Source organism: Trachurus japonicus, chromosome 1 (assembly GCF_045865225.1).
Source record: "Trachurus japonicus isolate A0001 chromosome 1, Traja_1.0".
In the NCBI taxonomy this organism is placed as follows: domain Eukaryota; kingdom Metazoa; phylum Chordata; class Actinopteri; order Carangiformes; family Carangidae; genus Trachurus; species Trachurus japonicus.
In genome coordinates this window covers 4,222,469-4,237,250 of record NC_140907.1, presented here as the reverse complement: position 1 = coordinate 4,237,250, position 14,782 = coordinate 4,222,469, and the positions used below count along the sequence as shown (strand labels likewise).

General features: G+C 43.9%; 1 protein-coding gene across 2 annotated transcripts in view; it reads left to right on the top strand.

Moving 5' to 3' along the window:
- The window catches only part of ccdc85al (coiled-coil domain containing 85A, like), a 32,022-nt gene continuing 17,240 nt past the window's right edge, over positions 1–14,782 (top strand). Inside the window, exons 1-2 of one of the 2 annotated variants that reach the window (XM_085792115.1) lie at positions 1–732; positions 2,073–3,171. In XM_085792115.1, coding sequence (XP_085648241.1) covers positions 487–732; positions 2,073–3,171 — 1,345 coding nt within the window. In that variant the 5' untranslated portion in view covers positions 1–486. The remainder of the gene's footprint in view (positions 733–2,072; positions 3,172–14,782) is intronic. The other variant, XM_085792203.1, reaches the window with a different exon arrangement.

The following is a 14,782-nucleotide window of genomic DNA, read 5'->3' as shown; positions in this document are numbered from 1 at the left end:
AGGAGGAGCGGGGTGGGGGTTCCTTCTCTCTGTTCCTGCCGTGCACAGCAGCGGACTCCCTCCTTTCTCTACATGCGGCAGGTGTGTGCGCCGCCGACCGTCCGTGAAGCTTCCCCTCCCACCTCGACTACATTTGGGACTGGTTTTTTGGATACTAAACCGATGCAGTAACTCACTCTGCAGGTCGGCTGCACAGGATCCACCTCGGCTGTGAGGATGTTGCAGTGAAAGGCAGCAGAGCATCTTCTCCACTGCCTCGCTCGCACTCAGCCGGCATCGTCAGCTGTTGCTCTAGCAGAGTGTTAAGTGTCGAGAGCAACAGAGAGACACAGAGAGAAAGAGAAAAGGCCAAACTATGCGACTGATTTCCAACCGGTAGTAACCGTTTTCCACCCTTAAGTCGACCGGGGAGCGGATGCGAGCAGACGTTGCCAACGAGTCTCTGAGTATTTTCTGCCCTTTATCGGTGCTGGAGGAGCCGTGCCAATGGAGAAAGCGACTCCACCGACCCAGCCCCAGCTCCAGCTGTCGATAGCGAAGACTGAAAGTCCGGCGGAGGACATCTCCGGTCTCTCTGACGAGGAGCTTCTCAAGTGGTCCAAGGAGGACCTGGTGCGGCGGCTGAGGCGGTCCGAGGCCGACAAGATGAGCGTGATCCTGGACCACGGGAATCTCATCCGAGAGGTCAATCGCAGCCTCCAGCTGCATTTGAACGAGATCAGGGGGCTGAAGGTGAGGGGGGCGCGCATCGGTGAAGGATGAGATCATAGGTTTGGAGCGCACCTGAGAACGCGCATAGCAGGAGGGATGTTCAGCTAGCGCCTCGGCAAGCGTGGTGTGAGGATAGATGGCATCGTTGAAGTTCATTGTGCCATTGTGTAGGCCCGTGTGAGGAATCTGGTGTGGATGATTCGTGCAGATAGGCTTTTACGCATCCTTAACCTGGGGCAGAGTTATAGTTTTCATTTAACTTTTGCTGTGGAGGTAAAGAAATCCATGCAGGCTTTTAAATAAAAAGAGGAACATTAACAAGGGAAGTGATGGGCTAAACGTCTTTAACTTACCAACTGTATCTCTGCAAAATCAGCTTATAAAACACAGGGCAAGTAAAAGTACAGCAAGGGAGAAATGTCAAATCCTCCTAATACTTAAAAGGAGGGCATCTCCCTCTGTAAATCTAGCTCTGCTCATATGCCAGTGCTCAAATCTGGCGTCCAGATCTCTCTCTGTCTACACACACCCTACATTCCCTAAAAAAAAGAAGAAAGAAAATCTGCACATAAATCCACAATGTGTGCTGGGTAATTTGCCTCCAGGACATTGTGGCATTTTGCTTTGAAGGTATGTGCAGGCATTTTCCTTCACAGTAACCTTTACCCACTGCCTTCATTTTCTGCACCACTAATAAGAGGAATATGGCACAGTGTCCAGAGTGTGCACGGTTAAAGCTGAGACCCAGCCCGAGGTATAGACTCACATGAAACACATGGGGATCATTTGGCTTTCTTTCTTGGAGACCTGTGGTCACCTCTCTGCCCCTCCGAGCTGCCTAATCGCACAGGAAAGAGCTGGAGGGTAAGCAAGGGAGAGAGAGGGAGAGAGGGGGGGGGAAATTAAATAATCACAGATGGATAGAGGAGGAAAGATGAAGGTATGTTAAAGTAAATGTTGCTACAGTAGGTGTTTGATTCCTCTTTCCTTATATTCCTGTGTGTGGTCTCTCCATGTCCTATAGAGCAGTCTAATCCACGTTATGTACTTGATGTTGAATGGTACACAGTGAGTCAGTGCTTTTATGGGAGGATTAGGATTTCATTGTATTATGATTGCATACAGCATTTGTATCAGAGCGCTGAAGTGGATTGAAATTGGACAATGGCTTATAGCAATTTACTTTGGAATACAATTAATAGGGGGAAAACCATTTGGTTTCATATCACATGGAAAGCATGTTTGCAGTCCTGTATGCTGATTAGCATTGACTGAATTAATCATTCCGCCTAATGTCCAAGGCTATTGGCCAGTTAACTCATCCATCCCTCTTTTTTGTTTCTGCCTTCCCTTCCTCTCAGGACATTAATCAGAAGCTGCAGGAGGACAACCGTGAGCTGCGGGACTTGTGCTGCTTTCTGGACGATGACCGTCAGAAAGGAAAGCGCGTCTCCAGGGAGTGGCAGCGCCTGGGACGATACAGCGCCAGCATCATGCGCAAAGAGGTGACTCTCTACCTCCAGAAACTGAAGGAGCTGGAGCATCGGCAGGAGGAGGTCATCCGCGAGAACCTGGAGCTGAAGGAGCTGTGTCTGCTGCTGGACGAGGAGAAGGGGGTGGTGGGTGGTGGAGGAGGAGGCGGCAGCGGAGGAAGCGGGAGTGGAGGGAGCGTGGGGACAGGAGGGTGCCGCAACTCTATAGACAGCCAGAACAGTTTGCTGCTGGTGCCCGGACAGGGGCTCCTAATGAGAGACGTGGGGGATGGGAGCAGCACCTCCAGCGCCGGGAGCGCCGACAGCTCCGACCACCCTCATCACAAGCAGCCTCACCTGGCTGCGGGAGTGGGTGGAATCGGCGGCGGTGGGGAAAAAGGGAGCCCCGAGCTTGTGCATAAACCCAGGTGTAGCAGCATCAGTGGGATGGGAGGAGGAGGCGACAGGGATGTGTCCAGTCCCGAGCACCCAGCCGGGCGCCATCGGAGTACAAGCCTAGAGTACCCGTACACCCTGCCCCAGCTCTGCCGACCCCGCTGCGGCTCCATATCCGTGCCTGACCAGAGTCGAGTCATACGAGGCCTCAGCCCGGAAAAATACGGGAAGAACGTGGGCCGCCGCAGTCCGGAGCAGCACCCTAAACACCACAGCTCCGATCTGGTCCTGGGACAGAGGCAGCACTACCTGGGCCAGGGAGGCAGCGGGGAGCTCTATCAGAGGCACCACAGGAGCAGCATCAGCGGTACAGGCTGTGGGAGCCCCGAGCCCAGACAGGCACATTTAGGGACCGGTGACCACCACGAAAAGGGCTGCGTGGTCCCGGGGGGCAGCCCCGAAACACACAGGCACCAGTACAGTATGAGCCCCGACCATGTGAAGTTTGGCAGCCCTGTGAGAGACGGACAGAGGAGGCCGGCTGGAGACGAGCTGTCACCACATCATAGGAGCATCTACAATGGCATGAATGGTAGGTGTGTATGTGTGTGTGTCTCACGTCAACCCCCTTCAAATAAGCCCCAGAATACTGAAATGATCTACCTTTCGTATGCACACAACCTCTTAAAGGGATAGTTCAACATTTTGGCAAATTGGCCCATCCCCATAATCCCTATAGTCATAGCAGTAGGTTTGTTACCTTTAATTGTCGGTGCAAGCTATTTTTAGAACGGCGGAGCAGAGCCGTGAGCTGCTCAGAGCTACGCTACGGAGGCTAATGGGATTTCTTGGTTTCCCTCATCAAACTCATCAAATACACAATCCAACAACTCCACAACGCTCTGGTGGACAAGTTGTGACCTGCACATTCACCACACTATGAGATAATAATGGAATGTTACCAGACAGAGTTGTTTTCAAGGTAAATTCATAAAAAACTGCTAATGAGCATGGCCGTCTGGGCAGTTTTTCGGCAAGCAGTCTCTGCATTTACCCCGAAAACAACTCTGTCTGGTAACGTTCTGTTATTATCTCATAGCGTGGTGAATGTGCAGGTCACAACTTGTCCACCAGAGCGTTGTGGAGTTGTTGGGTTGTGTATTTGATGAGTTTGATGACAGAAACCAAGAAATCCCATGAGCCTCCGTAGCGTAGCTCTGAGCAGCTCGCGGCTCTGCTCCGCCGTTCTAAAAACAGCTTGCACCGACAATTAAAGGTAACAAACCTACTGCTATGACTATAGGGATTATGGGGATGGGCCAATTTGCCAAAATGTTGAACTATCCCTTTAAATGCAGTGGTTCAGGCATGGGTAAACTATTCCACAAAGGGCCGGTGTGGCTGAAGAATGGGTTGCCCATGCCTGCATGATGATGATGACAATGATTTACAATGGATTCAAGCCACACAGATGCACTCAGACAAACCTGACCATTAAAGTCACTCAAGGATTTGCTTTATTGTTTCGTCTCTGTCCCAGAAGGATGCAGAAGGGTATATTTTCCTTTTTAAAAACTTATTAGACACTTACTTGACTGAGAAAGAAAAAGGATGCTCCTCCTCATCTTAGAATTTACAGCGTTATTGGTATTTTTTGGCGTCTCTAGAGGAGTGTGGGAGGACAGAGAAAATAAGGGGTTTAGAAATACTTGTTCTACATGTTCTGTATCTGGTTGAAAAGATTCAGCTCAAATGATCCATGGTCAAATTTCAGATAGTGGTGTTAAGTTTCTATTTGCACATACACATGCACGTAGAGTAGTATCACCCCTAAATCTTTTGCTGCAGTCGTGCCCACCTCAGTGAGATGAGTCAGAAGTACAGACGTCAGAGAGAAGAAAGAATATCAAAGTACCAACTTGGCTGCTGTTTAAATACCCCACAGTGGCTGATAATGATTTCTGGGGGGAAAAGTGCTGAGTGGCACAGAGCTGGCAGAAGCTAAAGGACAATTTCCTCAAGGTGAAAAATCTACCTGACTTTGCAATATAGGCTTAAATTACAAGAGAAACAGAAACAGTCTACACAGAGCAGAGTAAACCCAACACTAACAGGAAGGGGTTCGGTTACCTCTCATGAAGGTACATCGGTCGTTATGCGAGAATGTGTGCTATATTTACAGAGTGATGAGTCATGTATGCATATCAGTCATAATGTATCATTATATAGATAATTCAGAAGAAAGGACACAGATTGCTGGACAGAGTGTACTATTTCTGATAACATTTGATGACCTTAAAGGGAAACTCCACAAATTATACACATAAAGATCAGTTTACTCATATTGGGGAGTAGCCCACAGAGCTCAGCCTATGAGAACAGTTGAAAAATGTCTTCTGTGGCTACAAGGATTTAAAACGTTCAACAATAAGCCTTGTTCGCAAACTGTGTCTGTGGGTTCTCGTTGGACAGGAAGGGTCTGATAGAAAGACAATATCAAGCAAGCATCATGGGAAATGTAGTGTTTTGGGAAGTTATTAGGGAAATAAAGTCAGGCTATATTTGCCTCTGCGGCCCATAACTTATTTGTCTTTTTATTAGCAAAAATCAAATATTGCTTTCATAAATACGTATTTCACTGAAGTGGAATCACACCCGCATACAAATGAAAGCTTTTTCGTACCTTAGAATGAGTTGTTACAAGTCGTTACAAATACATAAGTGGGCGACGCACTGAACGCCATGTTGCATCGCCATTTTTTACATTGAGTGGCAGCGTGACCGTAGGTAACCACGGAAACTCAGCGGAGCTGTCGGCTCGGGGAGAAAGTTTTCCAGGTAGCGCCTGTTAAAACTGTCACCACTGTGTAGTGTGAGGAAGGACGGAGGCTCTGGTGTTGCATTCAGGTGCAGTCAGGCAGACGGCCGTCGGCAAACCAACCAGATGTCATTTTACTCCACGGGAGAAAGACGGTAAAACGTAGGTCAGGTAAACAATACGACATCACCATGACAACATATTGTCTCGCCTGTATTGTTTTGCCTCGTGCTGGCGGACCACTTGTTTACATAGACGCTTGTTTATCCTGTTACATGCAGCGTCTGTTGTCTGTCTGACGTCTGCCCGATTTCATGTGAATGCAACATCAAGAATACGTTCAGATATGCAACTGCACCGCTAGATGGGGGGAATTCCTACATATTATACCTTTAAGAACTACAGAGTAGCCTCAGAAATCGAAGTCTAGCGCTAAACATGCTTTAGCCATTTGCCAATCTCAATGGATTGCACCAGATTATTATAAAGACACATGCAATCTCGATTTGCATCATCATTCTGTTTCTATTTTAACTCTATGTGCATTATCGCACAGATTTCAATCTTGATGTAACGTGAAACCCATATGATGTCTCCAAAAGACCACGCCGCATTAATGCTTCATAAATCCTTAACTGGAAAATGTTGTGAGTGCACGCGGCGCTCACTGCCCCTGGAGCCTGGTGGTTTGCCAGCTGTGGTATAACTGTGTCAACTTCGCTGAGAGAGAAACGCACACACCAAGTAGCCTTTAGCCAGGTCCATAAAGACTTCATTAAACATGTGTGTGAGAACAGTTTGAGAGTGCACATGTGCGTGTTGCTATGGAGTCATATTGGTGTATCACGTCTTGCTTGGTGTCAGAACGGTTGTTTATCTCTATCATGAACCTGTCCCTCCAGGCCCATCATGCCTCCACTGACCTGACAAGGACACTAACTTCAAGTGTCACAACACAATATTTACAGGCAGATCAAGGCACGCAATCAACACTTTGCCAGAGGTTGGAGATATTGCTTTAGCGGGGCGGATACTGATTTAATTACTTCAGACTCTAACACAAAAATACCACCTGCCTATTGCTCATTGATTTGAAATACACAGAAACGCTTGTCAAAGGATGCACGGTGCAGGTGCTAAAGAAAATGAAGGATCATAGTAATTGAATGATGTAGAGAAAGCGATAAGAGAACTGCTTTGTGGCCATGTCATCCACTGACCCATCCTCACTGTGCCATGTCCTTTTTTGGACGAAGAGGGAATTTAATTCCTGTGACGATGTAGTACACTCTACTCGCTTGGATTATCCTCTAAGCCCTTTGCACAGTATTATTTCTTTTTTTTTTATGTATTTGCGTGCGTGTGTGTGTGTGATTTGGGCGGATGCGCCGAAGTGTCCCATCCAGGGTCACTGTGGCAGTGTAGGCTTTTTATTCAGACAAATGAAAGTCTCATGTTCATGTGTCACTCAACAGCACTAAAGCTCAGGCCATTTAAATTTCTGTCAGATCCAAAATGAAAGCAAAACAACACTCAGACCTCTGCAGCCTTTTAATACACTCTGCCGCTGCATCTTTTGGGAAGCTTATCACACATGTTCTGCTATATTTGTAGCTGGGAGGAAGCAAAACCACAACACGACTAAAAGCACTATAAGCGTCACTGTGCAAAGCAGAGTTAATCAGTTCTTCTAGAGCAACAACAACAAAAAAGACAGAATAAGCATAACATCTTATCTTAATAATGTGTGAACCAGAAAATCACTAAGTGGTGTGGCTAAAAGAGGCATTCGGAGAATTCAAGGAGCACTAAGTGCATAAATCAGAGATAACATAACTGCATGTCACTTTGGAGTTTTACAGGTTTCTGTACAATAAATGTTGTCCTGCTCCTGTCCATATAAAATAATAGGCCTGTAAAGCCTGTGTAGACATTGTATGGGATGTTGAGTTGTTTAAACAATGGCACCTCCAGCTCAGTGATGACCCAGATCAAAAATACCAGACCTTCCATGGATTTAGATTTCCTCTCAGTGACAGATAATCAGCCATGAACACTGTAGTCTTCTGACCCAGACTGGAGGGGTGACTGCTTGCTAAGCCTATAGGATCTCTGCACTGCAGAGGGTCCTTTACAAAAAGAGGAGAGACTTAATCATGTTTTCTGCTTTAGCAATCACAAGTTCTGCATATTAGCTTAAGCTGCTCAGAAGATCGTGAGGAGAAAGGAAGGCCACATGGGAAAAAAAGACACCACAGTGTGTGGGAGAACCTCATGGCCTTGTCAATGAATGTCACACAGACACACATGCACAACACACATCCCACACAGAAAGAACCTATAGGTTTGAATATATGTGACATACATAAAATTGGCTGTTTTCATATATATGCATATATGATATATATGGTGCATATGCAGCATACAGTATGCACCATATATATACAGTATATGCATATATGCAGCATATATGCACCATATGCATATATGAAAACGGCCAGTTCATATGCATATATGATATATATGGTGCATATATCCAGCATATGCACCATATACAGTATATGCGTATATGAAAATGGCCAGTTTTGTGTATGTCACATATATTCAAACCTATATCAAAACCTATAGGTTCTTTCTGTCTGCGATACAACACACACATGTTTCTATCAGAGGACATTACATTGGCCTACATTTACTTCCTAGATAAAGGATATCTTGTCCCAATCTAAATCTAACATTAAACCAAATCACACAATGTATCACACAATCATTGATTGAGGTCCTGCATAGACCTGCTTAGACATTTGTCTTGTGTGATGCAATCACACACACACGCTCTCTCTCTCTCCCTCTCTCTCTCTCACTCACATACACACAAACACACACAGGGAAGTGACACCCATTCACAAATGGTGACTCAAGTGGCCTGTGGAGACACATGTTATTGCCAGGTCTATGTGTAAACAGGCATATGTCTCCACAACATGAGTACCAAATGCTTCCATGGCAAATATTCGTCATTCTTTTTGGAAACTGTGTGTTGTTCTAGTCATGTAGAGTAGCATGCTTGTCAGATAATGACGGCGAACAGAACAGATGCTCTGTGAGTTGGTTAAAATGTAAATTACAAGGAAGAAGACATTATGTGCACCTGGCAACTCTCAGTTCCCATCATATATAATGATACTGAGACTTCAGCTACATCTCAGAGGCAAAGTTGTCATCCTAACTGGTCACCTAATGATCCACAAAGGACACACTCCTAAGCTCTATCTGAATATGTATAAATATAAGATCTGACAATTATCTAATCTACTAATTGCTGTTTGGAAGCATAGCTCAACAGGAACCAGATTAGATACATACGTTGATCAAACTTTCACATTTAGTAAAAGAAAAGTGAGTTTGCCAAACTATAACAGATAATGAGTTTGAGTGTCAGAAGTAAATTTTCTCAAACAGGATAAATAAAAGAACAGCACTGTTAACTTTTGCTTGTGTAAAAGGGATAAAAACACAGAACTCTCTAAATAAGGAGTGTTGTCCAAACCACAGACCAGTACTTCAGCATCAGGAGAAATCAAAGCCTGACAGCCTGCTGCGCCTGGTTTCAGTTGCTAAGGTATGATTGGACAGTTGGTGTTTGTTGGTGTTTTTTCTTGAAATTTTTGATTAAAAAAACATTTTCACTTTAGCAGAAACTGAACATGTGAAAGAAGTGTTGTGCGAACTTTTGCATATTCATTTCCAACTTCATCTGGTGCTTTCTGACTTGAATGGGAACTGACAAACGCTGGCAGCATGGTCTGCTGGTTCTTGAGCATAACATTTCTGATTGAATTAGCAAAGATCGTGGCATTGTCTCATTGATTCTGTTAATCTCTATAATTGTAGCATCAGCTCAGACTATCCAGCTCCTCGGGGCTGTTGTTTAGAAGTGCTGCTGCCTGTCAGTGCAACAGGAATTCATCGCTGAAGCTCTGCCCCCAGATAATGTTCTCCCTCGCTACTGTCAATGAGCAAGCCAAGCTTCTCTCTCCCTCTCTCTTTCCCTACTTTCCTCTCTCTTCCTCTCTCCTTCCATCCTAATTGGCTGGCAGTGTGAACAACCAGCTGCCTGACAGAGAGAAAACTCTGATTACAAAGCCGTCTTTCTGGAGTAGTAGAGGATGTACTGTTTGCCAGGCTGAGCTGAGGAAAAGAGGGTTGAGGAAGTATTTGAGTGGATTACTAGCTGTTCCCTTCCCCTCCTTCTCCCCATCTCTTTTCTGTCACATATCTTTTGCTCGTCCTCTGACTCCACTCTATCGTCTTCCTCCTCACTCGCCTGCCAAGGCGATGGATGGAAAGCATCCCCTTGACAAATGTGAAGTCCCGCAGCCTAAGCGGCATGAAGAAACTTAAATGTTTGTCACAGCTGGATGGCATGAAAGGATTTGAGGCAGTATTAGGCTGCTCTAACTGAAATGGATTAGTATTATTACCAGATATTCACATCTATATTGCCATTATTCCACTCCTAAAGTGATATGATGTGTGCACCGAATACTCCAGGCACATAATTCTGAACTCCAATCCTGCAAATAAAAGTAGGGCAGGGCTACTATTTGTCTTCTTTTATGAAATGGTATTCCCTGCTAGATGTTTATCATAGAGGAATGAGATCAGGTTAAAAACTCCAGAGATGGTTAGAGCTGAAGCCTTTAGAGATGAGTGATTCTCAAGGTGAATGTTTTTATCGCAGATCCACAAAGGAGAAAATGTTACTTTTAAATGCTATCATGGCATTTGAATTTCTAATCACACCTGAGACCAATTATCCCAAACACTCTTGCCTATAAGCCATCAGAGCAGCCATTAATAACCAAGGAGTGCATGATGAAGTATTTTGTTTATCTACCTCTGGTGCATATCCTTGTCATTTTTAATCCACACCATCAGCAAAAAGGCTGTCATTGCCTCCTGGCTGTGTACTATTTAAACAATACAGACTTACTGTTGGTCCTATACTGGTTATTTCAGCCAGATACTAAAACAAGGGTAATGTCAGAGGGAAATGGAGTGTGAAATTCATAACAAGAGAACAAAAGTGTTTTTGACATGATAAATTATGAATTAGGGAAATGAAAGGAAACAGATTATGTACTGGAGCTATAGCATGCACCACATCTGGATGCTCCAATATTCAAATGTTAGATGTTTAAAAAGATCATTGACCCAGAATATGAAGATAACTGTTGCAGGATGCTCCCAGACATTTCCCCTCCACCAGCGGCTCCTAAGTAGCCGTGTGAGTTATGATGGAGGCTGTTTGGCGCGTACTAGCGTCGCTCCAGCCCAAACCCCGGAGGAATGTGACAAATGTTCCACAGTAGCCCCAGTCATCCGGTAGACACGCAAACCCAGCGGAATGGAGAACAGTCTTTGTCCTCTTACGCTGCACCAATGGAGAACGGCCCACTGAGCTGAGAGGAAATTAGCTCGCTAGGCCAGGTAATTAACTGGAAGTTGAGAGGCTGCCATGTACGAGGGCAGGACTGGGCCTGGGGGAACCTCTGTCAGTCCCAAAGTCAGCAGCAGTAACCACATTTAGCTACGTTACATTTATTGCAGCTGCATCTAGTCAGTCTGAGGGTTTCGGGTGATAAGGTGCAGGGAGGAGAGCAAAGAGCTGGACAGGCTTTCATTAAGATGAATGTTTGACCAGCTATGGACTGGTATTCATGTTGGGCTGGACTAATGGGACCGGTCGTGTAATTGCAAATCTCAGTGAATGTCTGAGTGACTTGGTTGGAGTTCCCCTACTGGCTGTTGGTTTATCAAAAATGAATTGCCACAAACAATATCAGGGGGGCACTTAGAGTCTGCATTGTTGCCAACATAGCACATTTGAAGCGAATGGTCTCAGTTCAGTTTGCTTCATGTCTGCATTGCGGTTCACTTATCCTTAGCAGTGTGAACACAGCTGCAGGCTCCATTGTCTTTGGCCACTGTAGTTTAGCCCAGCCTTAGGCAGATCACATGCTACTACACTGGGAACTATGACTACTGGTAATGATGGACCAGATGAAGTATCAAGCAACCCATAATCCATAAGTCTGAGAGCTCCAGAGGAATTATACTGTGGCGCAAAAATGATGGAGTCTCTCTTCTATTTCTGTTTGTCACTTTAACATGACTGTGTCTGGCTCAGTATGAAGGAATACATGACAAATTAGCCAGAATTAGAACGAAAAGTAACTAGATCTTTCTATCCACCATCCATCCATCTGTTTGTCTATCTATATCTATAATCTATAATGTAGAATAGAATATCCTTATCCAGTATTACAGTTCTGTATGTAGGAGTTTGCCTCTCCACAGAGTTGGAGAGAAGCAAACAGACAAAGGGCTGAAACCAGCTGACACTCAGCAGAATGCAAATAGCCTATAACACAGTCCAGCCATATGCAAGATTGGACCAAGGCTTGTTTTTCAGCTATATTGACTGATCATTACCATGGAATGAAACACAACTTGCATAGACTCATCAGTATGTTGAGTTTAGGTGAGTCTGTCAGGGAACATTATAGGACATTATGAGTATCTACAGGTTAAAGGGACAACGAGGAGTCTCACGTTAATGTGGATGAATCTACGTTACCCACACTTGTTAATGGCTCCATTTTCGATAAATATATAGTTTTGTCTCTATCGTTATTTTGTTATTTTAATTAATGGTGGAAATGCTGGGCGAGCCGACCAGCGTTTCCTTACTTTCGGTTTCGCGGACGCTCATGAGAATAACGCCGCCGTTTTGCCGTTTATGATCGGGACTACGATGGTAACTGAACCTCTTTGAACCTCTGACTTTAATTCTTGATGAATGAAAACATGAGTCTGTCTTGCGCCGGTCAAAGAATTCTACGGTGCGCATTGTCCCTTTAACTCATCCATGTGCAACTAAAAACAAGTCCAAGTGGCTTCTAATTGCCACTTTGACAAATGTGTGATATTTTCAGGATGTGAAAAAGATGCCAACACATGTTGCACAAGTAGCACATGTAGCAAGTGGAAAGAAGTCATCAGTTATCAGAGAGACACATTTTACAGCAATGTGAACCACTGTTATATGAACTTATGTAAATGTTATATCACTTTTTTTTTGCATAGCAGTCTCATATCTGAATAAGCGCCAGACACTTTTTAAAGTAGACTTTTAGATTGCAACCGTAGTATCACTGGAACAGTCCTGGGAACACTTTGAACACACATTTTCATCCATACTAGTTTACACGCAACATGTGAGGCAGCAACAACAGCAGGATTATACTTCATAGTACACAGAGGAACTGTCTGTTTGCTACCTTTATGTTTCTCAAACAACCATGTCTTCTCATCGAATGAGAGGGAGGGAGAGAGAGAGGGAGGGATGGTGTGTATTAGAGCATAAAACTCAATATCAGCTAAACAACAGGCTGCTGTTATATGCTATTGAATATCCCATAGAAATGTGCCGTTAAACTCCCCTTTACGCAATAGATTCCCAGAACAGTTGCCTAGCCTACTAAAGATATTAACAATTCACGAGATTCAGACCAAACCAAGCTGCTACAATAAACATGACAAAAAAACATGAGACAATAAAATTAAATGCTATTTGAAGTTCACTTTGTGTCTGAATGTTACATCAAAAAAATCACTACAAATATCATGATGGATGGACCTTGTGTTGCCACCATTTTATTTTCATCAGTAATAAAGATGTGTGTGTTGTGCGTACATGAATGCTACTGATACGAGATTGTGAATCCCAATTTAATATCTTGTAATTCTGTGCTTGTCTACTCATGCATACCATGAAACAAGGAGCAGGCGGTATATAAACGAATAAAGTGATGAGAACATTTATCAGAGGATTGACCGTTAGGGTGTTCCCTGTGCTTATGGTCATTAATGAAGGCTTCAACAGCAGTATGTTTCAATATCACAGATGCAAACTGTGAGATGACAATGACAACATTTGTCTTCCCTATACATTTACATAACAAGAACTTTTTTTTTCTCCGAAGGACAAAAAACAACTTTAACTTAAAGTTAGCTAACATTAACAATCAGAAGCTGCTGACCATAGCACACCAAGAAAAGCAGCACTAGTAAAACAATAGAATTTGTGGAAATGAGCAGCGGTGTATCATTTGCCTCTGAATCCAACTATAATTCTAAAGAAGAGAGATGTGTTATTTCCTCTTTCAACAATTTATGCAGTCTCACTTTAATCTGTTGCATTGGTAGCCTATACCACTGGTGATGAACCGTTTTGCTGCTGCTGCCGTCGCTGCAACGGTTTTTACAGCTTCCAACATCTGTTAACAGAGGGATAGAAAGTGAGATAACATAACGGAAACATAACATGTCCGAAGCACTGCTGCTGACAACATTATTATCTCTCCACCACTCACAACACCCAGGATGTAGTTATCCATTTCCTGGGGCTACGGATTTATCTCCTGCCCATATTGTGCATTATGTGCATTTGATGTAATGTTTTCTGTGATGAGAATGACAGCAAAGGCACGTGTGCATCTCCCATTATTACAGATGAATGGGGTTGATCTTACCCACATAAAATGATTGGCACCACTGTCATTATATTTATATCATTATATCTTACTGGTTCACTTTCAGCCATGTCTTTTGGTCTGTGAGATTTCCTCTTTGAGATATTGAAATCAATTTCATTACCACCGCTCCAGACTGACTGGCTCATTTCCCTTACTATTACAGCAAAAGCTACATTTAATTACTGCTTCCGTCTGGCTTTGTGAGCACTTTAGCTCCAGGTAAGACATGTAATTGAGAGAGGTCTTGGTTTGCTTTGAACTCCAGTGGATGACCATTTTTTTGTGCTGGTAGGTCGGTTTTTATATGGTTTCTCTGACGCAGGATGATGAATTCCGGGAAAAATGCAGCTTTATATTGACATTTCTTTGAATTCAAGTTGCGTTCGAGGGATGTAGTTTTTAAACCTTGTATAAGGGAGTGTTAAACCTTATTTTCACTTCTTTAGTGTGCGAAGAGCAGTGTGAAATGTGCAGTATTTTGAGAGCAGAAAAATGTAAATTCCCGTCCACACTTACATGTAACCCCACAGGCGTTGCACACTAGCATTAATGTCAGCTCTTCCTTCAGGCTTTATGTCACAATACCTCACTTAACTTGTATATTTCATTGCATTATGCTGAAGCAAACTGCCACAACAGATTTTTTGTTTGTTTGTTTCTATATCTGACACAATACATTGCATTATACTTACTCTACGTGCAAAGTACAAAATAATTTGCTGTTCTGGTTAAGGAGGGGGAGACAGACACAGCAGTGTGTGAGAGCATAAACAATTTTCAAA